We start from the raw sequence: 26,797 nt of genomic DNA, 5'->3' as shown, positions 1-26,797 counted from the left end.
TGTCAGGCCATGAAACGCGCTTGATGCCAAGCATTGACAGGCAGTCAGTCGGTCAGCGGATCAATCAGTCAATCAGTCAGTCAGTCAGCCAGCTCCTGGAAGTAGAACTGTCAGACACACATAATTTATGAAGCAGACGAAGCAAATGCAAACATTATTGCAACTAATTGCAAACGAATTGAGACGAATCCCTCGCTATGCAGTTCGAATAAGCAAATGTAGTTAGCGAAATGTTGCCATCGGCATTTCGCAGTCAAAGCGCTCAACTGAACAAAAAATCTGTATTTATTTTGCTGCTGCAGCAATCAATTAGCTTCAGCACATGCAGAGGAAGAGGACGCGACTGCACAATGCTCGCTCACGATAAAAAAACAACTGCAATTTATGTAAAGAATCAATAATTTCAATAGATCGATATGCTGCTGATCGATGTTAGCTCTAAAGCTGCATTATAGCTCATCTTGGTAAGCGCGATCTCCACAGTTTTTAAGACCAACAGACACTCGAGTGTAGGCAGCTGCAATATACTCTTTCTACTTTCCATTAAATATGTAAATGAAATGATAAGAAATGAGAAGATTTTGAGTATTTCGCGATTCATTTCCAACTATTAAGAAAACAGAAATTATTTTCATACAGAAGAAGCTATCCCAATGCCCCGAAAGTCCTTGTGCATAGTGCCACACGACGAAGCGACATTGTTGCTGACTGAAGCTTGAGCTCCTACACATATGATTATTATCATGATATGCGTGATCAGTGAAGAGTGGCTAGTGATCAGTTATCGATTATTATATTATATATAAATATCGATTTTCATAGTTCTCTTTTGCTCAAATATTCTCAAGTATTTCGTGCGTCTTTCCTGAATTTAGCTCTTTTAAAGCTCAATGAAATTTAAAATATAAAAATATAAAAATATTTAAAATGGTAAATTTCTTAATATTTATAAAACTTTTTTCTCTCAGAGTGAAGACTGATCAAAGTACAATAATCTTATCGCTTATAGAGAGTCTGCTGTCAAAGATTCTCAATTTTGCCTTCCTGCTGATGCAGTAGCATTAGTGCGAGGCTTATGTAGAGTATATTCGAGTGAGTGAGCTTCTTAGCTACACGTTTCTCATAGCTGGTTACAATTGCCAAAGTTTCACTCTCTGAAGAAAGAAGAGTAAGAAATCGCTGAATGTTGCTAAGCGAGAGTGAGTTGGCCTTTAGGCCATTCAGATGGGATCGTTTGAAAATAAGGCGACTAGAAATTTACACTTAGGAAAGTTGCTAGTGAAAGTATGAAATTAGTATGGGATATGAATTGACATTTCTATATAGTTAGATATACGCATATATGCACAGATCTAACAGGAATTTGTCTATATGCTGTTGTTGGCGTTAGCAAGCTCTGTTGGTGCAAACTCTTAAATTCATTTGCTGCCTGCAAACAGAATCTCTTGTCACTTAGTCACTTTTCGCTCTTAGGCAACTGCTATTAGCACGCATATGTCTATATAGCTAAATATAGATTTGATTTATTGGGCTTAGTAGTCATCTCAGTCAGCTTATTCTAAAATTCAATCCCATAAATACTTGGCTTTATTATGCTTTGTATTTGTGCTTTGTTAGCCAGTTTATCAGGGCTTTTGTTTGTACTATTCCATTTATTGACTGTGTCGACTGAGACATTTGTTTGCCCTTGCTAAGCTGTGAGTTCTGTCTGCCTCTTGTTTGACTGTTGTCACAAATAAACATTTCACACCTTGCCAATCTGCAATATCGCATTTCAATGCATACTCAATTTCAAGTTGCTGATGATAAATGCAATCGTTGGGCCCAAATTATTTGTGCAAGTGTGATAGGTAAATATGTCAAGTTATGGCTGATTGTAATCGAAGGTGAAATGAAATTTATATAACTACAAATAAGAGTGAGTATTAAATTCTGTTTGTGAATTGTACACTCTGCTAAAGATCTTTCTCCTTGATGTTTTCAAACTACTATTTAGATATCATATCATATCACTCTGGCTCTTTCCTATGAACTTGGCAAGCTCTCAGCTGTCTCTACTTGCCCAGATTTGCTAGCTCTCTATCTCGTAGTTCTTCCTATTCCAAGCCACTCAATGGTAGCTCTAGTCCAGCTCAGTTATAAAGCATGCACTGTCTACTATAGCTAGTCCAGCTTTGCCTAACCCAACCACCCTATGAGCTTTTAGCTCTAGTTAATGCCAGCGTTCCGCATTGTAATCTCAGCAAACTATGCTCAAACCCCACTCGCAAGATTCTCAAGTAAGTTTCCGCTGTCTTCTACAGCAACCGATGCCACCCAATTAACACGCTAATTAAGAGAACAAAAGACAAATATGTGTGGTAAAAAAAAGAACAATTTGCATTTATTTGTATTAAACATTTGACTTAATTATTATCTGTAACTAGGCGATGCTCATTGTAGCGTATAGGATATGTGAGTGCGTTGCCCTTGTCCCAAGAGTATAGTTCCTGGAGGTGAATGCAAAGTGCTTAACAGCAAGTCGAACGAATCGAAAGACTAACTTACCACTGTGAGGGGATTATAGCCGACTGTGGTCGTGTAGCTGAATGGGTTGGAGAAGGGTAGATTCGCGTTGAGCAGTTTGCCTTTGTAGAGATCGACGACGTAGCGTATTTGGGTATTTTTGTCGGTGCCCGAATCGATGGCATACAAATTGCCGCAGACAATAAACATTTCTCCGAATTGTTTATGATCGAGTGTTATATTAAAATTATACTGCATGCGCAAGGTCTCGGCATCCAGCTAAAATAATAGATTGAATAAATGTTCACATACATATAAGTAGAGCGAGAGCGAGAGAGAGAGAGAGAGACTTACCTTAGCTACGAGCGTGTTGTTGGAATCGTGCGTGCTGTAGATGACCCAAAGACCGACTTCATCCACGTTAAAGTCCATATAGTTATAGTCCGTAGCATAGAGTCGATTGCCAGTCGCGATTCCAGAATATGGCAATTGTATGCCTGTCCAAGTTTCATATATATAATCACCTATATCTGATAAATCAGTAAAAGCTACTCACTTATCTTCTTGGAGGTCGTCAAGTCCAGTTTGACAACCAAATCGGAGTTCTTCTGTTGATAGTAGAACGAGCCGTTGTAGACGACGTGCGCATTGCCCTAGGAATTTCAGTGTTCTATAGAGCTGATTCAGTGCTGAAATCATTTATAGAGATCTTACTTGAAAGCCTTCGGATATTTCGTATTTGTGCCTGGGCACACTGTTCACGCGATATTGCGTGCGCGTGGAGAACTCAAATAGATTATTGGCGTCGTTCTCATTGGTCACAAAGGTTTTCTCCCGATCAACTTCCCTGGGAGCTGCATCGCGCAGCCAGGAACCATACTTCTCGTTTACCACCTTATGGAAAACGGGCTTACCCACTGCATATAGATAACAGGCTGTGGCAAGAGAACGAATATATTATTAGGAATGTTAGTCAGGTCCATGCGAAGCTTACTTTTTACTCGCTTCGGCAAGCCCGGGTAGCTGCGATTGCCAGTGGGTTGTATCTCAAAGTTGTTGAGTATGGAGTCTTTGCATTGATACAAGCTATGAAAATAGAGAGATCGTTCAGTTCTAAATGAGTCAGCGAGTTGTTGGGTAGCACTCACCTCGGATCTGGACACTGGTCACAAACGGGACATTCGCTTTCAGGCGGTCGCTGTCCATAGACCTTGACATTGTTGCCCACATAGGGTATTTCACTATTTGGATCCTGAGCTGTAAATACCAAAAGAGATCTTTCAATACCCATTATAGATAAGTGCATGCATGAAGTATCGAGCTTACGTGCTATTTCAAAATTAACCATTGTTGCATTTAGCTCGTTGCGTGCCACACAATGATAGTAGCCGAAGTCGTCCTTGCGCAGGTTGCTTATGGTCAAACGCATGGAGGTCTTAAAGCTACGGGGAAATATTTAGTTATGGCTAAAAGAGCTCTATATGAGTGACTTACCCATCTGGGTAGGATTCAATGCGGTACTTGTCGCTGGGATCGAGAATTTTGCCATCATAGGCGCGCTCCCAATATCGTATGGCCTCCGGAAAGGCTTCGACTTGACACTCCAGTGTAGCGCTGCTCTGATACTCCGCATAGATCATTTGCCGGTAAACAGAAATCATGGGCGCAACTGCCAGGAAGAAAGGAAATTACAAAGGCGTTCTTCGAATTGGTTTCCCATTCTACTCACAGTGCACTTCCACCAGGAACGTGGCATTGGCAACGGGCGCAATGCCATTGTTGGCATGGCAGGTGTAGGCAGCCATTTGGTGACGCGTTATGTTGCCGAACTTGAGGAACTGCCCACTAATGGAGCTTACTGTCGAGTGATAGACAAGCTTATTAGACGTTACCTCGCTTAGCTAAGAACCATTTTCGACTTACGCTCGATGCCATTCACATTGATGGTGCGCCCATCGTCGCGACGCCATTCCACCTGAGGCGGTGGATTGCCCGTAGCTGAGCAGCTCATGTTGAGCGTCTTACCCTCCTCGACGATGACATTGCGTCGGAAGTTGGGTGCATTGACATCTGCAGTGAGAATAGAAGTTAGCCATACGAGCCCAGAGAACTCTCTCTGATTACTCACCTGTAATGGAAGGTGGTATAAGAAGATCATTGGAGGCGCTGCCATTGGGATATAGCATCTTCCAGGTGTTGATGCCTGGCACACCAGGTGTGCCATTGGTGCCCGGCTTGCCTGGACGTCCGCGTGGACCCGCAATGCCTGTGAGAGGAAAATATATATATATATATATATATATATATATATATATATATATATATATATATATATATATAGAGAGAGAGAGAGAGAGAGAGAGAGAGAGAGAGAGAGAGAGAGAGAGAGAGAGACAGTTGGAAACAATCGAAAGCTAATGTGCCACTCACTTACCCTTTAGTCCTCTTTCACCGGGTGGACCTTGGGCACCCTTTGGACCCGTTATGGACATGCCATCCTTGCCATCTTTTCCATTGAGTCCGTCCTTGCCATCGCGTCCGGCCAGACCATTTTTGCCATCAGCGCCTGCTCGACCCGGCACTCCATCCAAGCCCGGCTCACCGGGTACACCGTCTCGGCCATCCAGGCCGGCGCGGCCTACGGCCCCAGCATCACCCTTGGGACCGCGGGGACCCGTTGCTCCCTGTTGGCCCACACCGTCTACGCCCGGAGCGCCCGGCAGGCCGACATCACCGCGATTGCCTTTGGGACCGGGTATGCCCGGCAGGCCGGGATTTCCGGTTGGTCCTTTGGGCCCTATTGGGCCAATTGGACCAACTGGGGCTGGCGGGCAGTAGTCCTGTGTGCCCTTGCAAAAGCCCGTGATAATCTTCTCTGGCACACGGCAATACGTATTCAAATAGATCCATTCATCTCCGCCGGGCGCCGCGCCCTTCAGACCCGTACGCTTTCGTATCTCTGTGTCCTGTTCGTCCAGGGCCTTGCGGTGGTTCGGATTAAAGAACTCAATCAATGGATCTGCTGTAAGTGCATAATATATAGATTCAAGTTCAATGGAATTGAAATAGTTCCGGCATTGCTTGACTTGCCATGCATCGAGGCGGGCGACGACGAGGCGATGTCTCTGCGAAAGCGCTTCCCCATCGGCGATTGGCTAATGAAATTGTGGTTCATCTTCCGCTCGTTACGGACAATGGTGATCGGTTGCGCTGTTGTTTGACTGTAAAGTGATTGGGATTATAAAAGAACTAAGCTGGAACCAGAAGAACTCGTGTGAAGCGAATAGGATTAAAAATTGGAATTTTAGAAATTTCTGGAACTTTAACTAAACTTAAAACTCTACCTACATCAATTAGTTCACAGCTCATATGCGGTATGAGAGCTGGAACTCAAGAAGTGTAACATGGCTAAAACCTCAGTTCGTATTGCCTAGTGAAAGTTGAACTGGAGCTGGAACCTTTGAACTTGAGCTCGAGCTACAACTTTAAAATTAACTCTCAATACTAACTGCATGCTGATAAGAACTAGCAGCTTCTGAATTGGTTGATTATGAACTGGAAACTGGAACTGGAATCGGAACTATCGAAAACTGAACTGAACTGTAGCAATAAAGAGCGCTGTTTGCTGTATTGTTAGTGGAAAGTACAAATATGTTTGAATTTGAGCTGGAACTGGAACTGGAACCGGAACTGGAACTGGAACCGGAACTGGAACGAGAACCGGAACTATCGAAAACTCAACTGGACTGTAGCTTTATCGTTAGCTGAAAATCAAACTATTTTTGAATTGGAGCTGGAACTAGAACTAGAGTTGGAACTGAACATGTTAAACGTAAAACTAGGAATACCAAACTGAACTGGAACTATAAGCCGCCTTCATTGATGCCTAAATTCTAATTTGAACTCGAACTGGAGCTGGAAACAGTTTAGCAACGAAAAACGCACCTCGCCTCCATGGGATAATCTCTTTCCATGATCTGAGTAACCATGGCGCGCAGAATATGTTCCGAACGCATCAGCTCATCCTGGAACTGGTTCCGATAGCCTCGCTGGCTATGGACGTCAACTGTCACGGACTCCTCGCCCGCCTGCGTGTACGTATAGAAGAGTATCGACAACGTGGCCAGCATCAGAGTAAGTGCACCCAAATACAAATAGACAAGGACAAGGGAGGTGGGCGGCGAGGCGTCCAGCTTGTGGATGCAATTGCAATCGCATTTGCAACTCTCTTGCTGGCGATGCTGGCAACTCTGGCAGACGCCACCCAAGGGACTTGTCTCATCCAGCAGCATGTTGGCCACCAACTGTGTGCTGGAGTCTGTCAGCTCTCTAGAGGCACTGCTGTGTGTTGTTGCGGCTGCAGCTGTTGCTGCTGCTGCTGCTGCCTCTGCGTCGCGCCGCTTCTTTGAATTATTCACACTCTGATTAACGGCCAGCAGCATGTTTGGCGGGCACCTGTTCGATCGGTTCAATTGAAACAGTTCCCTGATTTATGCGACACGAGTGCAGCGATATAATAAAACAGAAATAAATAAATAGATAAATAGATGTGTCAAGCGAGCCACTCGCTCGTATTTTTAGCACATTCAAGTGGGCGCGCTCTATTTATACGAGTTTTCGACACGATTTCAAGTATTCAAATCGGAAAGGCTTTATTTTCTTTGCCGTTTTTCTTGTCCAGACACTCGAGTCAATAGTTGTTGTTCCTTTCGTGGGCGGAACTAGTGTAAAAGTCACAAGTTCTACGTTAATTTCCGCTGCATGTTTGTTGACAAACACCGACTATATATATTGATATATCTAGTTATATGTATTTAGATATATATATGTACAAATGTTCGATCCGTTGCGATGAGTTCTGCTGCGTTTGACAACTTTTTAACACTTGCTGGCCACACTGTGGCGGTCAGCGCGTGTGTGCGAGCGAGTGAGACACTGAGGGAGTGTGTGAGCGAGCGAGCGAGAGAGATAGAGAGAAAAAGAGAGAGAGTGTGAGCGCGCGCGCTCTGCGTTGCGAACGCGTTGCCGTCTAATTTCCGACTAAAACTTTTGTGTGCGACAATTTTCCATTTCGCCGGCAAGCGGACGCTGTCTCTGTGTGTGTGTGTGTGTGTGTGTGTGTGTGTGTGTGTGTGTGAAGCTTGCTTTTTGTTTTTATAAGAGAGCCTTCACTTCACAGAGAAAAGAGAACTTGAAGAGAGCAAAAGCAAATCAGCTGAGAAACGAGCAGCAGCAGTTGCGATAAAATTTGATTTTATCTTAGCTTATTTATAAAATGAATGTTAAAAATTTAAAAAATAGATATATATGAGGTTTGCTATGGCGAGCAACAGCTTTCAGTGGGGAGTAGAGCACGGCAATGTGACCAGAGCAGAGCGCCTCTATTTACCTTGCTCATCCAGGCAGACGCATGCGTCCTGTTGCATGCCACAACATTGCAGGAGCGCTGCCAGAAGCCTGTGTCGGCGGCACTAGCGGGGCCTTAGCGAAACAAAAAAAAAAAAACATTCACATGTGCCGCTTCTTCCTCTGTTCTGTTTGCTTTTGAAACATATGAGTGGGTAAATTGTGTGTTGCTCTCTCACTCCCTCTCTGTCGACCCACAAAATACACACAGCACACGTATCCTCAACAAGTATGAAAGCGAGAGGAGCATCAATGTCCCCCAATCATATGACTACTCACAGCTCTACTCGACGACTATTTATCAAGCTGCAACTGTCAATTTAATTTATACTCTCCCAAATCACATTTGCATTTGCATTTGCATTTGGCAAAATATTTATGATTCGATTTACATATTTGAAGTTCGTTATTGTAATGTGAATTATATTTCTATTAGTTGGGAATAGTTGATATAAATATATACATAAATATATAAGTATGTATTTATACATTTATTTATATACATTGTCGAATATCTACATGTGAACAAGTGTATTTAGACACTAGATTTCTTATGATTGGCAATTTAATCTTATGAGTTCAATTTCTTGAAATGCAAAAGTTTATCATTTTTATACCCTGATTCCATTGAAAATGTCGATTGTCTGTCCGTCTGTCCGTATGTGTGAACGCATGGATCTCAGCATCTATAAGAGCTAGCGACTTGAAATTTTTTGTAGCACGCGCATATCAAGTTTGTTTCAAGTATTCGATAACTATTCGCATTTAATTGTTATCGAATAATAACATGATTGAAATGCAGTTAATAAATTATGTCTCGGACGTCTTAGGAACTAGAGCCTCCAAATTTTGTATTTAGTTTTATGTATATTTTCTGCAATTTTGATTTTTGTTGGATTTTAGATACCGCCTCCAACTTTCCCCAAATTCTTAAAATTTAAGTTTAGTTGGAAATATGGCCATTATGTGAAGGCGTTTGCATCTCATATGTAGATCATATGCTGAAATTTCATTAAAATCCATTAAGTAAAACAATTAATTTGGCCAATTTGCAAAAACACATGTCAGCAGCGAAAGCTATGCGTGTGCACACATACATTCAAATGCGTGTATTCTTTTCTATTCGAAGAATCGAAATTGCGATTGAATTGTGCTGCATTCTTAGCTGCTACTAAACTTCAAATTTGCAATTACTTGAGTAATCAGTGCAGTGGCTGTGTAGGTGGAGGCGGCGCACGTCAGCGCTTAATCTCGGGTTCAATCCTCGCGGCGAAGAGGCATATTTTATGTTTTTATTTATATTTTAATTATGAAGGGACGGTGTTGGTAGAGTTGATGCGCGTTGCGTAAAAGTTGTGGGTTCGAATCTTGGTGTGGTAATGTCAGTTTTTATTTGTATTTTTTTTAATACTCGGGCACCCCGACTAGAACGTTCATACTTGTTAATATTATATTAAAAAAAAAAAAACAAATCTTTTTTAATTAATGGTGCGCAAAAGTATTTGGACAATTGAATGTCGTTGATTAAAATGAGAGAAGTTAGTGTTGGTGATGGTAACAAAAGCATTAGTGGACAATAAGCACTCCTTTGACATTAATAACCTCTTGTAGGCGTCTAGGAATTGACGATGATAAGAGCTTCGTTTTTTTTTTAATAAAAGTCTCTTATTAGATAATAATATAAAAGTTTCCTATTAGATTCAGATTGGGTCTTAGAGGCAGCCAATTTAATATATTAATTTCTACATCATTCAATATTGCAGTTTTCATTTAGGCCTTGTGGCATCAAGTGTTGTCCTGCGGCAGCGGAAATGATAGTAAATGATCCGCGATTATCGAAAATTTATACAAAACGAATGTAAACATACTTCTGTCCAGCCAAAGAAGCATTATCTACGACGCAGATAATCATAGTAAAGAAATGTGTTACTTTATCACTGCAGTCTTCTGCTCTCTTAAAGCTCTCAATCTCAGAGAAATTACTCTCTCTTAAAATAATTTTGTCAGTCACTGTTCCATTCCACTTAAATGTTATATGTGAGCCTATAGTGGACATTTCATATGGGCCTTATAAGCATTTGCAATGTATGTGTACTTATAAATATATGTATATATACAAATATATATACATACATACATACATACATACATATATATATATATATATATATATATATATATATATATATATATATATATATATATATATATATATATATATATATATATATATATATATATATACATAAATATAAGTATGAATATATACTCATTCTATATCAAACCATTAACATTTGAAATTTATCCTTGCCTTAAATAAATTAGTTTTTTTTTACACACTGAGTAGAGGCGTGGCAAAGCAAAATATAAAATGTCATTTAGCACATAAAAGCTATTCAAGATTTGTTATTTGAAATATATAATTGAGCTGATAAGCTCAGACTGCTATTTGGTGGCATGCCCAATTGGAATGAGCTTTGCTCGAGCCAAAAACTCTGCTGTCCACCTGCTCTACAGATTAACTATAAGAATCACGTCTATATGCTTGAATCAGTAATCACTATTGGCATAATCTACAGCTAAATAAATCAATTTTATGGGCGATTGCTGACGATTGTTAAATAAATTTATTTGTTTTTTTTCTTCCGATTGTGTCTACAAAAATTTTACTAAAGATTTAAGCTAAATCTTCTTTTGTGTTTAAGATTTTTCATCTTTCTCATAAGCACTTTCAACACTTTTAGAGAAACAAATTTTATTTTCTCTTTATTAATATTTCAGCATTTCTCAAAAAAAAAAAATAATTTTAAAAATAACTTTTTTTAATTAAATTAAATTTTATCCAAAAGAAAAAATGTTATTCATCATAAAATAAATAAAAAATAAAAGTGTTTATTTTCGGGACGTATTGGCTAAACTGTTTGTCCATAACCTTCTGTGTTGCTTAGCGGATTTCACTGACATTTTCAGCTTCTGATTTATTAGCTTGGCCAAACTTCGAACACTTCACATATTGCCAAGAATTGCAACTAAACGTAATTTTATACGCTATACAAAATATAACAAACATCAAAATATAAATAAGTATACTTGAAGCTGGAAGAACCAAGCTCCATAGATTTAATTTATACTGAATTTTGATTCCGGTGTTAATCGATAATATTGAAAGGGGAATAGCTATCGATTAGGTGAACAAAACTTGATCTGCGCGAGCTATAAATATATTGAGGCCGACAAATATTTCAAGTCTCTAGCTGCCGAACGGACGGACGAACAGGCGGACAGACGGACAGACGCATAGAGGGACAGGCAGGTGGACAGACAGACGGACAGATAGACTTACATACGGTCAGACGGACGGACGGACAGACGGACTTATATACGGACAGACGAACGAGCTATGGCTAAATCGACTCAGCTCATTGTCCTGATCAAGAATATATATACTTTATGGCGTCTGCCAAGCCTCTTTCAACATGTTTTATGCCTTTAGAGAAAAGCCTTGAATTTCCATTTTCAATGGGCCCCGGGTACAAAAGTCCATTATAATAATGACGATGATTAAAGCTGATTTGGTGACCTAAATCGTTGAGATAAACTCGCTTTGTAAATCTCAACTTGAAACTGTTTTTCCCTCAATTGTTTTTCCTTTGTTAGACCTGGGCTTCATTCAAGTGGGCATTCAGATTTGTTCAAGCTCTTCACAATTCACAATTGTTTGCATAGGTACAAAAAGTGAAGCAAAGCAGTGTCGGAGCTGTTGTTTTAACTGGCACTGATGGAGAGCAGGACGCGGAAGTGGATGATGCCGCAGTAGATGATGAAGATGAGGTGGAGGAGGATGGCAAGGATGAGGAGCAAGGCATTCAGACGCTGACGCTTTGAGTTTTCTTATTTTTTGTGCGTTGTTTTTGTCTTTGCTATTCAGGCAACTCGAGCACCTTTATAAAGCTAACAATTGCCCAATCCGCCCACACCTGCCGCCCCCTACTTAGCCACGCCCCTGTTTCTGTAAGTAGTTTGCACTTCATTTGCATTTGCGGAGGCAAATCGGTTTGTGAATTCAATTTCCATTAGTCTGCGATGCACACAAAGCACGGCCGAAGTCAATGAGGCGTAACGAGCTCGTTAGCTCTGCGACAACAATAACACCAAGAGCAACAGCAACAGCAACAGCAACATCAACCGCAGCAACAGCAATTCATTTGATTTTTAGTTACATAAGCATTAGAGCTTCTTGGACCAAAGTGTTGGGGCATACAGCAGGCAATAGCCCACTAAGCCGCAGGACAAAGGCTACCATGGCGCTAAGGCAAGCAGCAGAAGCAGCAGCAACAGCTGCAGCAGCAACCATATCTGTCGCAGCAACAACTATGTCAGCTATTTGGCAACGAAATCAGCTTTCAACTGGATTCAAGTCAGCCAGGGCAATGCCAATAAGCCGATTATGTTTATGCCAAGCAACAAGCCGCAGCAACAACAGTAGCAGCAGCAGCAACAGCAACAGCAGCAGCAACAGTCTCTACTAAAATAAATCAAAATGTCAAGATGTTGCTTTTGGCTTTGAGCAGCTTTTAAACAACAGCAATGGCAGCAGAGATGAGATTAGGGGCGTGGTTAGAGCAGATTGAATCTGCCCGCAGACAAATAGCAAAGGTATATATATATATATATAAATATATATGTGTAGACCTGCACATATATGTATAGAAACCCATTTTGATTGTATAAATAAATTTGCAATTGCAGAGCTTGAGTTGAGTAGCTTAAAAAAGAAAAGAAATGGAAAAAGAAAAAGTGCAAATAAAATGCAAACGATTTTCATAATATGTTTCCCAGTTTCCACAGTTCACTCATGGAAAAAGTGAAACAGATGTAAAGAGCCTTAGGGAGTGCATGACTAAGAGATATCCTGTCTATAAGTTGTTGCCTCTATTGAAGCTAGTTTTGGGCATAGCATAAAGATAACTCAACTCATAAATATCATTAAAGTGTTTTATAGAAAGTGACTGACTAGCAGATACCCTGCATTAAACAAATCTTACTGAAAAAACAAGTAACGTTGAGGGCTTAAAAGTATTTGGAATACCTTAAAGAAAGCCACAAAGACTATCTTTTAGGCTAAGATAGTGTTGTAGAAACTGATCGACTAAAAGATATCCTAGAAAAAAACTAATTTAATGCAATCAAGTTCAGCTTGTTGTTCAAATAGAATACGTTTTGAGATATGTTGACCTATATGACTAAGCGTGTACTGTAGACAAAGTTTTGATAGAATGATTGACTAGAAGATATCCTGTGCTTATCAAGTTTTACATAAGTGCTGAATTGGATGATGAAATGTATATGAAATATATTAAAGAAACCCATAAGGAGTTTCCTGTAGATAGTGTTGTAGAAATGATAGACTAGTAGATACCCTGCACTGAAAGTACTTGAAAGAAATAAAGTTTAACTTTTGGATCAACTAGAACAGTAGAGAAACTAAGAGGGTAAGAGTGTGTGTTAAATTTTTAACAGAGTGATTGACTCAAAGATACCCTGTAATTCGAATTTAAAGTAAAATAATTAAACTAGTTGAAAAATGGATTTGTTGAAGATAATGACTTACAGCATGGGCTGAATAGATTGCTTTAGTAAGTGATCGACCAGTAAATATCCTGTATTTGAAATATATTTAAGAGAAAAGGCTTAATTGGCAGAATGCAAGAGATGTGTTAAAGGTAAAGACTGGAAAATATCCTGCAGCTTGAAATAAATAATTGCGAATATATTTCAGATATGTTGAAGAAAACTGATGTGAGTGTGTCTGAGGGTAAGATAAGGGAGTGATCGACTAAAATAAGCCCTTTAAACATGATTGTCAATGTGTATAGTGTACACAATTCAATTTTAATAGGCATAGACTATACGCTTGGCTATGTAATATATATAATATTGATATAGAATATGCAATATATTAAAATTTTGTGGTAGAGTCTTGCTTATATGTCCTTATGGTTTGGCTTTTAAAGACAAAAGATAGTTCTGCTTGCTGCCTACTCACGGCAGGAAAATCATGAAGCAATGCCGAGTTTCATCCAAATCAAAGCAGATTTGAGTTATTTCGCTTAGTTAGCTTAGGTTAGGCTCAGTGTGTTGGCTGATAAGGAAACGCTTTAAGGGCTAGGCTGTTAGTGCTGTAAAATATTTGGGACAAGTCAACTGGGCCGAGAGCCGGCTCTAGTACAATGTTGCGTGTGGGAAGAAATTAACTAAAGGATTTTACGACTGTGCCAGGCGCACTTTCAACTGCTTTTTTATGAGCGCAGCAATGGAAATGGATGTTGAAGAGCAAGAAGAAGCAGACGCAGAAGAAGAAGCAGCCGAACAACATTTTGCATCTGAGTCAAACAACAAATGAAATTGAAAATGTCGCTGGAGACTTTTTGCCATTTTTTGTTTTCTGTTTTCTGTTTTTATTGCTGCACTTGAGAAACTTGAGTCGAGTTGCTCAACGGCAGAAGTTTTAAATGAATTTTAGTTTCAAGCGTGGCCCAGGCCAGCGCAGAGCTAAGGCACTAACTGACCTGCATTTAAATCAATCCAGTTGAATGATTTTATATTCTTTAAGATTCATTTACGCTTATCCCAAGCCGAACTCCAATTGAAAATGGCCCAATAGGCAGCAGAAGGCTTGGCAGACTCTAGTAAAGTATGCATATTCCTGATCAGATGGGATTTGTAACTCCTGCTGTCATTGGAGGAATTGGAATGGTCGAGACTGGCGACTTCCTGGGCACCTTGACTAACCTGCTTCCTGACCTTTCCATATCGAGCCTCTTTCTGATAATTTGAAGATTGAGCTGCGCCTCACCGATTAGCGTCCCGTGTTAGGTCTTAGCAGTAGGCGAAGTATTCTTTGCAGGAGCTCATCTGGGCATCTTGTTCTTGGCCGATAACTCACGCCACTTGTTATCGATAAATATTGATACATTGACTTGAGCTCTTGAGCATGACTCGACTACCAGGCGCACCCGCCTGATGATAGTTCGTCTAGAGAAAGCCGAATCGACTTGCAGTTAAAGCGAGTCTGGATTACTTTTCTCTGCTTATATACTCTTTGGCCTGGCCAGTGAAAATTGCATTAAGATTGCTTGCGATATCGCCGGGCAAATCGGAAGCCGAAATGAGAGGGTTTTGGTGGGGCGAAAGGATGTGGCAGGACTGCAATCCTTAGCTGCAGGCTTCAATTAAAAGCTGAAGAGGAAAACGCGACACAAAGAAATTTTGCTCTGGGCATTTGTGACTTCTTTCGTTTGCCGACATTTTCTTGTTAAATTGCCTTAATTGCCGCTGTGGGCGTGGCAATTGAACAAGTTAAATATTCACACGCCCTGTTTGCCACGCCTCAGCCTCGACCACGACTTGTTCCACTGCTATTGAAATTTCGACATTTTAGCTGCTTTTTCGCTCATTTTTTTAAACGTTTTTCTCTCGATTTTCTTGTTTTATTCTTGTTTCTTTTCGACTCGTTTAGTTCGTTTGCATTTTCTTTGCATATTTATGAGGGCGACGCCGGCGTCGCTGCTGCTGCGGCTGCGGCTGCGGCTGCTGTTCAATAACGCACAGGAATGTGAAGTGTGTAGGAGTGGGAAGGGAGCAAGGCACAGGATGCTGTAGGGTGTCAGCTGAAGTCCTTTGGCGGATCAAGAGTTTCGTCAGCAGACAATAAAATATATAGAAAAAAAGTAAAATAAAGTGAGGAAGCTGATGAGAAAGAGGAAGCTGACGACGGGCTGGCATTGAGAACTGATAAGTTTGAAGTGTGGCACGTATCCCACACAAAGCAGCCCGTGCCGTGCCGTGCCGGCAGTGCAGCATTTTTTTTATTGCTGAGCACAAACACACACACACACATGGGCAGAGGCTGAGAGACAAGCAGAAGACACGCAGCTGGCTGAGACGCAGCGCATGAGTGTCTTAAAAACTGCCGCAGCAGCCGAGCGCAGCCGAGTCTCGCCGAAGCGCAACGAATCGGATTGCTGCGAATAGCGAGGAGCCGAGCAGCAAGCACGTGCTCGCTGCTGCTACTGAGCAACACATGCCGTGCAGCCGACGTCGACGTCGACGTCGGCGTCTCACTGCAGCAGAAACTTGTTGAAATTTCGAAAAAGCCAACAGCCGCTGGAAGTTCGAAAAGCATGCGACGAACAGGCGAAACTTTGGCAGCTTTTGTTGTGCTAGCTTTCACATAGATGGCGCATTTGCTGATGGTCAGACGCTTTGAAAGCTCATTGACGTCACTGAAAGCTGCGCAGCCGATCGAGTGCTTTTGTCGTTAAAGGTGTCGACGTCACAGTTGCCCCACTATGTCCATGTGTCAATGTCCCTTGAACTTTGCTTGCGCTCAAGTTTCCCATTTCGCAGACGAACTTGAAACGAGGTCACGCGCTGAAGCTTGTGACGTCAGCACTTAGCCTCAACTCAAAAGGCAACTCAAATTTTGACATCGCAACTTGACTAATGTCCTTTCTCTTTTGTTTTTTTTTCTTTACAGGTGAGTACTTGAATCTCTAGACCCCACACACGAGCGAAAGCAAACGAAACGCGAATGCAAGCGAGCATAATGCGGTTTTTGTCTAGGCTAAGGGTTGCGATATATGTTGCCTACATGGAAGGCCCCTAATACAGTGAATTTACGGAATTACTGTGAGTGAGTGCTGGTAAAGGAGATCTACATACAGTTGATTTATGAAAACGATAATCGATATATCTCTTATGAAGCTTACTTTTATTTATTATTCACATTTTTTGCTGAGCATTGAGGAACAGTCTTCATAATTACTTAGCAACATGTTGGAAAGGCATTTGCTGTCATTCAATGTTGATGAGACATGCTGCTTAGACTTTTTCTCATACATGTTGCTATTCCAATATGATTTTTAAATATAGCAATATGTTGCTATGTCACATGAAAATGTTGCTTTTGCAATCACAATGATGCTGTTGAAATGTTGCTAGAAGACATTTTAGTGACATGTTGCTAAAAATATATATTTCTTACACAATTCTTCAAGGATTACAGTTTTAGTGATTTGCAACATGGTGCTAAGCAATTACAACATGCTGCAGATGATGGCTATATGTTGCTTACTTATGTGTTTTAGCATGTTGCTTACTCATGTTGCTATTGCATCTCCATTCAGCTTTGTCACGCCTCGCGGCATTTATTCGTTTCCCCTTTGTAACACGAATGTAAGCAAAAGCGAAAGTTGTTGCACCTGCCATGCTGTGTGCATCAATCAAGTGCGCAGATTTGATCGATCAATCACCGGAGCGAAATACACTTGTCGAACAAGCGAATAACAAGCAAGCAATCCAAATGCCAAAAAGACTCAATTAAACATGAATATCGAAAGAAATTTGGGTAAACATTTTGCTCGGTGACCACACCCACTCTCGCTTGAGAGGCGGCGCGGCTGTGGCGCTGCAATTGATCCGTTCGCACCCATCAACAACTCGTTGCCCCAAAGGCCACGCCTCTGCCTCGCTGACGCCGTCGCTAGGCTAAATGAAAGCAAGAAACCAAGACGGGCATGCCTGACTACTAGATACCCTGACATCTCTAGTTCCTCTGGTATTGAACTCAAGCTTAAAAAGAGCAAGTAAAAATATCGATATTTATCGATGAGAAGAAAACTGCTTGAGTTATATATGCATTCAAGAATATATATTCGAGATTTCATGCCCATAGCTTTTGTAGTCCATATCTATATACCTATCTATCAATATCTATCTCGCCCAATCTCAATGGGTATTGCTCATGTTTGGTTCAAATCACTTTTCTGGCAACAATCAACAGCAAATCAATCGGCAACGCCTGAGAATGAAAATGCATTAAAATTATTTAAGAATTATTTCGTTTTGCTGTTTGGCTTTTGCATTTGAAACAAATAAAGAGATATTGTCGACAATTGACGAAAACAAGGCAGCAGCTCTGCTGCGCAGCAATCAGATGATGGATCGATAGATATATGGATAGATAGAGAGATAGCTATATGGTTCTATCTGCGTATCTTTGTAGCCACACACGCAAAGAGTCTGAGCAACATTTACGCAATGTGCGTTCGAGTGGGAAATTGAAATTGAATAGAAAATGCGAGTGAAGGTCGCTTGTTTGCTCGCTGCTACTGCTGCTGCTGCTGCTGCTGCTTCTTCTTCTTCTTCCACTTAGCCCACTTGTAGCTTTTGTTGTTGTTGTTTTGCTATAAAGCGCATTAATAACTCATGAAACAAAAATATGCTTAAGAGATTTAGCTGGAAGTACTCAACTATTGCCCACGCTCTCTCTCTCTCCCTCCCTCTGGCTCCCTCCCTCTCTGTCTGGCTCTTTTAGGCATTGCGTTTTTCATGAACCCATTGACGTTTGCATCTAAAACAAATACGATAAATTAACGATATACTATCAAAAAAGTAAATAGTGCAGAAATTTGTGCATTTTGCAAATTTCTCTAATTGTTTTTTGCGTCATTTGCCATGCGCGATCAGTCAGCCTCCAACCCCGATTGCTGTATATATATATATATATATATATATATATCTATAGCCTCTGCAATTTATATATATATATATATTTAGACAACTTTTGCTTAAGCAGATGTTTGCATTCAACTTTACTCAATCGCCCGTTCCCATAACTTTGTCTAATCAATAGTTTTGCAATTTGTGTGCCGAATGAATGTTTCATTGAGCAAAGCAAATACGTGACAAAAGTCTGTGCACCAATGCATGTATGTAGCCAGCACATGGCACTGCTCGGCAAATGAGTTGTCAAAGTGTCGCTCGAGTCGCTTAAATAACTTAGAAACGACGCTGGTTAAGATTACGCACGCCTGATGCCAAATCCACGTACAACGAAGCCACGAGGCATCTTAAAGCTGCTCTCGCCCTGCTTCAAAAGAGGTGTATCAGCGATGCGCTGGTACGAGCTGAATCGCCCACTGACGCAGAGTTTCAATTATGGAAATTTACAAGAAAGCTCAAACGGCAGCCAATACGTCGACATCCCATTCGGAGCATTTCTGGTTCCTGGCACATTGGTGACGAAGCTCAAGCTGAGGCTTTTGCAAACCACCTTCAAGACCAATTCACGCCGGTGATTACCGCAGAGGCCTCCGAAATCGAAGCAACAGAAGACATCGTTCTCTCGCCCCTCCCAGCTGAAGACCAGATAACTGGATGTACAAAAGAAGAGGTTCTTGAACACATCAGAAGAGTGAAGGCAAAAAAATCCCCTGGATATGATCTAATAAACGGCAGAGTCCTTAGAGCACTGCCTGACTCCACCATAGACTACATAACTATGGTGTACAACGCCATGCTCCGCATCCGGCACTTTCCAGCCTGCTGGAAGCGCGCCGTGATTGTGATGATTCCTAAGCCTGGCAAACCCGTGGGAGAAATTGAGTCGTACAGACCAATTAGCCTGTTGCCAGTACTCTCCAAAATATTCGAAAGAATATTTCTGGAACGAGTACTGACACATCTGGGACGCCAGGAGGCCATTCCAAACCATCAGTTTGGCTTCAGGAGACAGCATGGAACACCGGAACAGGTTCACAGAGTTGTGCACCATATCCTTGGAGCCTTTGAAGAAAAGATGTACTGCTCTGCCGTCTTTTTAGACATCAAACAGGCGTTTGATCGAGTTTGGCACCTGGGACTGCTGCAGAAAGTGAGGACCACCCTTCCAGCCCCATTTTTCGCGTTGCTATCCTCATACCTTATTGGAAGAACCTTCCAAGTGTCAAGGGGGCAAGCAGTATCCTTGACTAGACCAATTATGGCTGGAGTACCACAGGGTAGTGTTCTAGGCCCAACACTTTATACTTTATTCACAGGAGATATGCCAACTCCCGAGCCAAATATAGGAAGTACAGATGCAGTACTCATAGCGACCTATGCAGATGACACCGCCATCTTATCACGTCACGTATCTGCGCAAGAAGCTTCAGACTCACTACAAAAATATCTGGACTCTTTCGGACGCTGGGCAAAACGGTGGTGTATCACCATTAATGCACAAAAGTCTGTACATACTACCTTCGCCACTAGAAGAGGAGATTGCCCAAGCGTTGCATTGGGGCCCACTATTCCCAAAGCCTCAAAAGTAAAGTACCTTGGTATCACTCTTGACAGAAGGCTGACTTTTAAAGCGCACATAAGTCAAGTAACCTCAAAATGCAAAAGCAAGCTAAAAACCCTCGACTGGATGCTGAGAGCTTCAAGCAAGTTGTCTTACAGCAGCAAGGCCGCCATCTACAAGGCAATAGTTGTCCCAACCTTCGTATATGGTATCTCTCTATGGGGCTCCTCGGCGAAGACTACAAGGAACAAAATTCAGACCCTGCAGAATAAAGCACTACGCAGATGGACTGGAGCCAGCTGGTTTGTAAGAAACTCAGTCTTACATAGGGATTTAGCAATTCCCACAGTTGCTGAACTCATTGGGCGACACAGTTCAAGATACGCGGACAGACTTGCAGCGCATCCTAACCATCTCGCAAGCAACCTGGCTATAAACAACAATAGGCGAAGACTGAAGAGATTGCATCCTCTAGACAATATTAGAACTAATTAAGATAGTAGCTACAAGTGCAGAATAATTGGCATATCTGCCCTCCCATTAGTTAAGGTTTAGAGCTAAATGCGCTATAGAGTCTAAGACAATAAGCTGCAACAAAATAAAGAAAAAAAAAAAAAAAAAAAAAAAAAAAAAAAAAAAAAAAAAAACGAAATTCGCTTTGCTCTAATGGGAAGTGCCCGACTCGAAAATACCCTGAAGCAGCCCTGTCTGTGTGTATTTGCAGCATCTTCAATTAATGTAAAAAGTGTATTGGTTAGCGAGAAATATTCGTTGGCATTGTTGTCTTATAGAGTGTCAAGATGTGTCCTTTTTTACCCTGAAAGAGTATCATGCCGTCGGTCAGGCGTATTGAAATATTCTGTTTATGCTTTAAAAGCATTTATTTACCAAAGCCAATTCTGGAAATGCACGAAATTTTTAACACCGAATTTTTCTCGATAACATAAAAACATGAAAGGTTATCGATTGCTTGAATCAAACCAAATATATAGTAGAACAGATTGACAAATGAGAAAAGAGAGAGAGCAGACAGAAGGCCGGAAGAACAGACGGAAAGAGAATCAGCTCTGACTGCCTCTGTCTCTCACAAAAATATGTAGCAAATCAATCAGAATACGAATCCAAACTCTGGCTCTTAGTAGGTCTTAAACTATATATATTTATATATATAAGTGCATTATATCATGTAGCCAGACTTGCATAAGCTTGTTGGTTCTCTTAGCTAAGAACTGGCTGCTTGAACCAGTTCGAATGAAGATGAATTTTTCGTATGCCTTTTTTTCGTTTGATTAAACTTTTCCCGTTAGGAATGATTAATTGAATTGCTTGCCTTGAACTTTTTTATGCAGTCATCAAGCAGTGAATGGGGTCAATTACACTTATACTAGATAAGCAAATGTATACAGATATAAAGGCATTATAATGTCTATAGACATCTTTGATTTTAATTTCAATTTCAATTTAATTTTGTCTCATAAATCTTATATAGTTGCTTATATCTTAATGGGTTTCTTTTGAAGGCTTTTATTGCAAATAAGCAATCACTTTTTATGTTTTTTCAGAATATTTTAAGTTTGAGCAACAACGAATTCGATTCTCTTTAAGTATTTTAAATAACTAACCTCTAATTACTGCAACAAATGCAAACGATAAAAGAAAAGTGTGTCTTAGCACGATCCATGGGGTATCTCCTAGTCAGGCATTCTCAACTAGATCAACTAGATCCTACAACTCTCTTGGCTAAACGAATGATTCGCTTTTAATGCCTGATGATACAGTCACATATATTGACTTAGCCAAGAAATGTCTCAATGAACTTAAAAGTTTATAAATAATATTTTGTTATACTCGTGTTTTGATGATCGCAACTGTTGCCCAGAGCAGATCAGAAACACTTTCGACACAGCAACACAGCGCGGAAGCAACAAGGCCGAGGCCCTTCTGGCCCAATGCAGCTGAACTGCAATTCGAGATGGGCTAACAAGGTGGAAGCGCGCCTAACGCTGCTTTCGTTTACACGAGTTGACATTTCACGAAAAGCAAAGTTATTCGAAATGCGTACTACTAGAACTACTAGAAAATACTCAAATTATGTTCTGAATTTGATATCTGACAATATGACAAAGTTTCAGGAAACTATTTATGAAAAGTACCTCAGCATTATTTCTGGCTAATGCATCGATCAGGTGTCATTGAAGCTTAGGAAAAATATACGAAGATCTCTAGAATTCTCATTGTCTTATTACTATATTTATGTTCAAAGAAACTCACCACCAATCCACGGTTGGTTTTATAATAATTAGATCTCACCTGAACCTCTCGGATTCTGTTTAAGACTAGACTGTGTACGCCTCTGTATATGTACGTATATAACATAAGTTGTACCTTATCTCCATCTGCTTCTATCCATCTCTGTCTCTTTCCCTCTTCCTCCTTCTCTCTCTCCATGTTCTCTTTTTCCCTGTTTGCTGTAAATGTTCTCCATGTTTTCTCTCTCTCGCTCTCTTTCTGTGTATCTTGCTCTCTATCTCTGCCTCTCTTTATATTTTCTTTCTACCTCTGGCTCTCTCTCTCTTTCTCCATTTCTTCATCTTAGTTTCTCTCACTTCCTTCTATCGTTCTCTCCACGTCAGTTTTCTCTGCCTCTCTCTATCTTTTTGACTTTTTCTCTTTGTTCCCCGCCATCTCTGTCTCCCTCAATCTCCATCATTCGCTCTGCTTCCAAATCAATCTCCCTCTTTTTCAATCTCCCTCTTAGTCTCTCAGAGATAGCGAGCGAGAGAGGGGAGAGAGAGGGGAGAGAGAGGAGAGAGGAGCGAGAGAGAGAGAGGAGAGAGAACGAGAGCGGGGGGGAGAGAGAGAGAGAGAGAGAGGGAGAGAGAGAGAGAGAGAGGAGGAGAGAGCGAGGAGAGAGAGAGGAGCGAGAGAGAGGAGCGAGGGAGAGGAGAGCGGAGAGAGGAGCGAGAAGGAGAGAGGGAGAGATAGAAGAGAGAGAGAGGAGAGAGAGAGGAGACGAGAGAGAGGAGAGAGAGGAGAGAGAGCGCGAGTGGAGGGGAGAGAGAGAGGGAGAGAGGAGAGAGAGGAGGAAGCGCAGAGGGAGAGAGAGGCGCGTGAGAGAGAGCGAGTGAGGAGGAGGAGCAGAGGTAGGCTGAGAAAGATGGCGAGCTGCGCGAGATCCGCGCGAGCCTAGATGAGAATCGCTCTATATCGATCCTGTATCTTTTTAGATCTCGCTTTCTATCTTCGATCTTCTATCGGCTTCTCTTTCTTTCTCTTTCTTCTCTCTCTCTCTATCTCTTCTCTCTCTCTCTCTCCCTTCTCCTCTTCTCTCTCCTCTCCTCTCTCTCTCTCTCTCTCTCTCTCATTATACATCCCTTAGCAGTCAGCAAGCTACTCATGTTATTTTTTGATCATTTGATTCTGGTTACGATCTCGTAAACGTCTGCCGCATGAACGCGCTGTGGAGCAGTTTCAGCTGGTTTCAATTTGGCTGCTGCAAAACAATTTGCGTGCAAAGACACACATACTTACACGCACACACACACTCAGACACACATGAGTGATATGCGCTGGATTTGGTCAGAGGCAACGCCGCCTTCTACGTTTTCGCCTTTGCTTTTGCTGGCGCCTTCTCCTGGTCTGCTTTTTAGTCCCTCGTCCGTAGTCCATAAACCGATCGCTGTCGCTGTCGCTGCTGCCACTGCTGCTGCTGCTGCCGCTGCCGTCGCTGCCGCTGCCGTCGCTGGCGATCTTCAGTAACTCGCACGCCGGTGAACGCTTCGCACTTGCTTTCACAATCCGCAATCCGTTGAGCAAAATAGTTCCAGTGCGCGTTTTCCGCTCAGATCGTACATTTTCTTAATTTTCTTCAACTTTTTTTTCTTGTGTCCAAATTGTTGTGTCCCGTTGGCCTCACGGTTCGTGCAGTGTTTTGTTCAGTACAAACAGCAGGCGGCAATTGAGCCCAAAAGTAAATGATGTGAAAAGTGTCGCCAATGACGTCGCGTTCTCTACACACACCTCCCCTGCCTCTACACCTACCCCTACCTACCCACACAGCTCACCCCACCTACACACACTTGTTCCCCATCCCCACCCATCTCCTGCTCACACTCCCTCGCTCCGTCTCTCTCTCACTCTCTGTTAGCCTGTGCACGTTGTCGTCTTCATACAGCTTCGCTGTCGTGTGGAATTCATGAGTTGCTCTTGTTGTTGTTGCTGTTGCTTTTGAATATGTGAAAAATGTGTGCGACAAATGTTGCCGCCGTCGACCCGCGTCTGCAGCTTGTGAAAAATAAAAAAAAAACTAAAGAAAGAAAATTGTTTCGTTTCGTTTCATTTCTTTTGTCATTTGAATTTGAATATAAATAAATATATATATCTCGGCGTCTGTCTATATGTCTGCCCCATAAATATATGCTCAGCTAGACACAGCAGCAGCAACAACAATCCGAACAACAGCCACAGCAATAACCATATTACGTATACGTAACATATTAAATGTATTTATGTACAGCTCAGCAAAGTATATATGCGTGTGTGTGTAAGTGAGTGTGTGTGTGTGTGTGTCATAAAACAGCCTAGATCTGTATATACATATGTGTGTGTATATATATATGTGTGTGCCCATACGTCGTGCCCCTAACCCCGCTGCAAGCTGTATATAGACCTACATAGGATCACGTATATATATATGTATTCACTGTATATATATATATATGTATATATGTGTGTATATCTGTAGATTTGACCCAGTGGAACGCAGAGGAGTAAGTTAATGGATCGCCTGCATGGCCCACATCACGACGACGCACGGCAGCTTAAGCCAAGCGCCAAGGTAAGCAGCAAATGTTGCCAAAGAGCTGCCGCCGCGCCCACCAAACACCGCCCACCGCCCATCGCGCCTACGTCGAGCTGCGATTTGCTTTCATCTCTTGCAGTTACAGCTGCTTTCTCTTCTATAATTCACTTTCTTCAACTTGTTCTTCCTCTTCTGCTCTCTCTCCCTCTCTCTCACTTCGGCTGCTTGATAAAAAAGCATAATAAAAAGTTTCTTGTTTTTTTTATTATTTTCTAAATATTTACATAGGTTTGCTAAATTCCAAGCGATTTACGACCCACAGCCCGCCATATGCAAGAACTACGTTTTTACCCATTTCTTTTTGCTTCTCTGATTATTTTTCCTTAATATTTTCTATAATTTCTTAGTTGATTTTCAATGTTTTCCCTTTTGATTCGTGATATTGCATGCTTTATGCTTTAATTAACAAATAAACAATTGTGTACTAAAGTTGGCATCGCTGCATATTATTCGCTGGCTTCTTTATTCCATTCGCTTTATTTACAATTTAATTGCTTTTTGGTTTATTGCGCATACGTCGTGTGGGCCGATGGAAACATTCAAAAATCTATAAAAAACAGCGAACAAAATCGAAAATATCAATTAAATTTATAAAACTCAAGCATCAACAGCAAAAATAATATAAATACGCAGCATAATTTATGAGCGCGTAAACACTTGTCGAAAGCGTTTTCTTTTAAGCACTTCACGATTATGTTTCAAAATATTCCCTTGGACTGGGGCCTGGCGTGAGACTGTCTTCTGCGAAGAACTGATTGAGAAATTTGCAGAGTGGCCGAGGGAAGCCTCAATTAATATGAATGAGATGAGTTCAGTGCAGGCCTTCTTCATAATACTTAATATCAGAGGAGTTGAATGAAAATATTAAATTAATCAAGCAATAGTAAGAAAAGCTTAACATTCTACAAAATATCTATAAATAAAACAGCAAATATCTGAAATTAGGAAGTCTTTGAAGAGTTAAGCTTAGGCAGCCTGCTGGCTATTTCTGTATATAGAAGTTGTCCAAGTGTAAACATGGTATTGAGGGCGACATCTTGTGACGCCTTCAACCCCAATAGGAGACAGCAATTTTGCCCATGGCAATAGTCATAAGCTATTGCATAGCATAAAGAGTTGTCACTCATACATCTTATGTAAAAGAGATCTTTTGTTTTATTTTGAATATAGCTTCATGTTGAGCTGCCTTGAGCTCGCCATAACTAAAACAGCCTTTTTCATTTGGAGCAGATTCGTTCCATGTGATGGAATTGCTTTTGTTATGCTAAGCTCTTAAGGTTTGTCTATGTAATTAGAGCTGGCCTTGAAAATATTTGCATAATTTGCCAAGCTGCGGCCCAGCTCGAGTTCTACGCTGCATGAATGCGTTAACTTCTCGCGGCTTATACTCTATTCTCTGCTAGGCAAGACGGACGTGTTAGCCTAGACATAGGCACAGCTTACGTTATGCATTGCATATATGACATTTCTTTGCTATCGATAAATATCGATATTTGACTTGGTTTTTATGCATAAATTGAGCTAGTTTCCTGTGATCATTATGCAGCTTATGAATATTTTTGATTTTTATATCCATTTACTGCCAAATAGTTTAAGTATTTGAGTCATAGATATAGATTTACTTTTGATACATATGCCCGGGGTTATTTAATAACAATTTTTGCTTAGGCATATTAATGCTTGTGTGCAAAAGGAAGGCTTGACTTAGCAGCGCTTGCCTGGGTAAAGGGTATCTCACAGTGGGTCACTCCCGACGCGAGCACTCTGAGGAATGTTAAATGCTTTCAGTTCTGCCTCGACTTGGGTGTGCTGTCTATGCCTAGTTGTTCAGTTAATGTTTCCTTTGATAATGCTTTTCTCATGAATTTTGAAATTGATTTGCAATCATAGCTCTTGTC

The 26,797-nt window shown here is 41.1% G+C and overlaps 2 protein-coding genes across 6 annotated transcripts in view; one reads left to right on the top strand and one right to left on the bottom strand.

Moving 5' to 3' along the window:
* Positions 1-26,797, top strand: part of LOC111602868 (potassium voltage-gated channel protein Shaker) — a 152,139-nt gene that overhangs the window by 12,807 nt on the left and 112,535 nt on the right. Inside the window, exons 1-2 of one of the 3 annotated variants that reach the window (XM_030224018.1) lie at positions 23,613-24,008; positions 24,783-24,875. The exons of the other annotated variants lie outside the window; for them this stretch is intronic. Of the exons in view, the coding sequence (XP_030079878.1) occupies positions 24,829-24,875 (47 nt within the window). The 5' untranslated portion in view covers positions 23,613-24,008; positions 24,783-24,828. Of the gene's footprint in view, positions 1-23,612; positions 24,009-24,782; positions 24,876-26,797 lie in introns of those variants that run through there. 3 annotated transcript variants of the gene reach the window in all.
* LOC111602419 lies at positions 2,363-22,461 on the bottom strand. Of its 3 annotated transcripts, XM_023319453.2 has the most exons (16): positions 7,338-7,533; positions 6,451-6,990; positions 5,596-5,726; positions 4,940-5,527; positions 4,634-4,771; positions 4,429-4,575; positions 4,235-4,363; positions 4,000-4,174; positions 3,832-3,947; positions 3,654-3,762; positions 3,500-3,591; positions 3,220-3,440; positions 3,062-3,158; positions 2,860-3,002; positions 2,548-2,784; positions 2,363-2,489 (listed from the first exon to the last, which is right to left on the bottom strand). In XM_023319453.2, exons 2-16 carry the CDS (start codon positions 6,945-6,947, stop codon positions 2,406-2,408), a joined length of 2,904 nt encoding a protein of 967 aa, XP_023175221.2. In that variant the 5' UTR covers positions 6,948-6,990; positions 7,338-7,533; the 3' UTR covers positions 2,363-2,405. The 3 variants fall into 3 exon arrangements, with proteins under 3 accessions (XP_023175221.2, XP_023175224.1, XP_023175222.2); XM_023319456.2 differs by lacking the exons at positions 6,451-6,990; positions 7,338-7,533 and adding an exon at positions 22,424-22,461; XM_023319454.2 differs by having other exon boundaries at positions 4,940-5,524; positions 6,451-7,533.

This window comes from Drosophila hydei, unplaced genomic scaffold (genome assembly GCF_003285905.1).
Source record: "Drosophila hydei strain 15085-1641.00,03,60 unplaced genomic scaffold, DhydRS2 tig00000333-arrow-arrow-pilon, whole genome shotgun sequence".
In the NCBI taxonomy this organism is placed as follows: domain Eukaryota; kingdom Metazoa; phylum Arthropoda; class Insecta; order Diptera; family Drosophilidae; genus Drosophila; species Drosophila hydei.
The sequence above is the reverse complement of the archived record's forward strand: the minus strand, read 5'-3'. Positions and strand labels throughout refer to the sequence as shown.

Coding starts and splice junctions, on each gene's coding strand:
- LOC111602419 (XM_023319453.2), bottom strand. CDS start 6,947: ATGCTGCTGGCCGTTAATCAGAGTGTGAATAATTCAAAGAAGCGGCGC. Junction 4,175..4,234: donor GTTCCTGGTGGAAGTGCACT/GTGAGTAGAATG, acceptor TCTTCCTGGCAG/TTGCGCCCATGATTTCTGTT. Junction 3,003..3,061: donor GACGACCTCCAAGAAGATAA/GTGAGTAGCTTT, acceptor AAACTTGGACAG/GCATACAATTGCCATATTCT.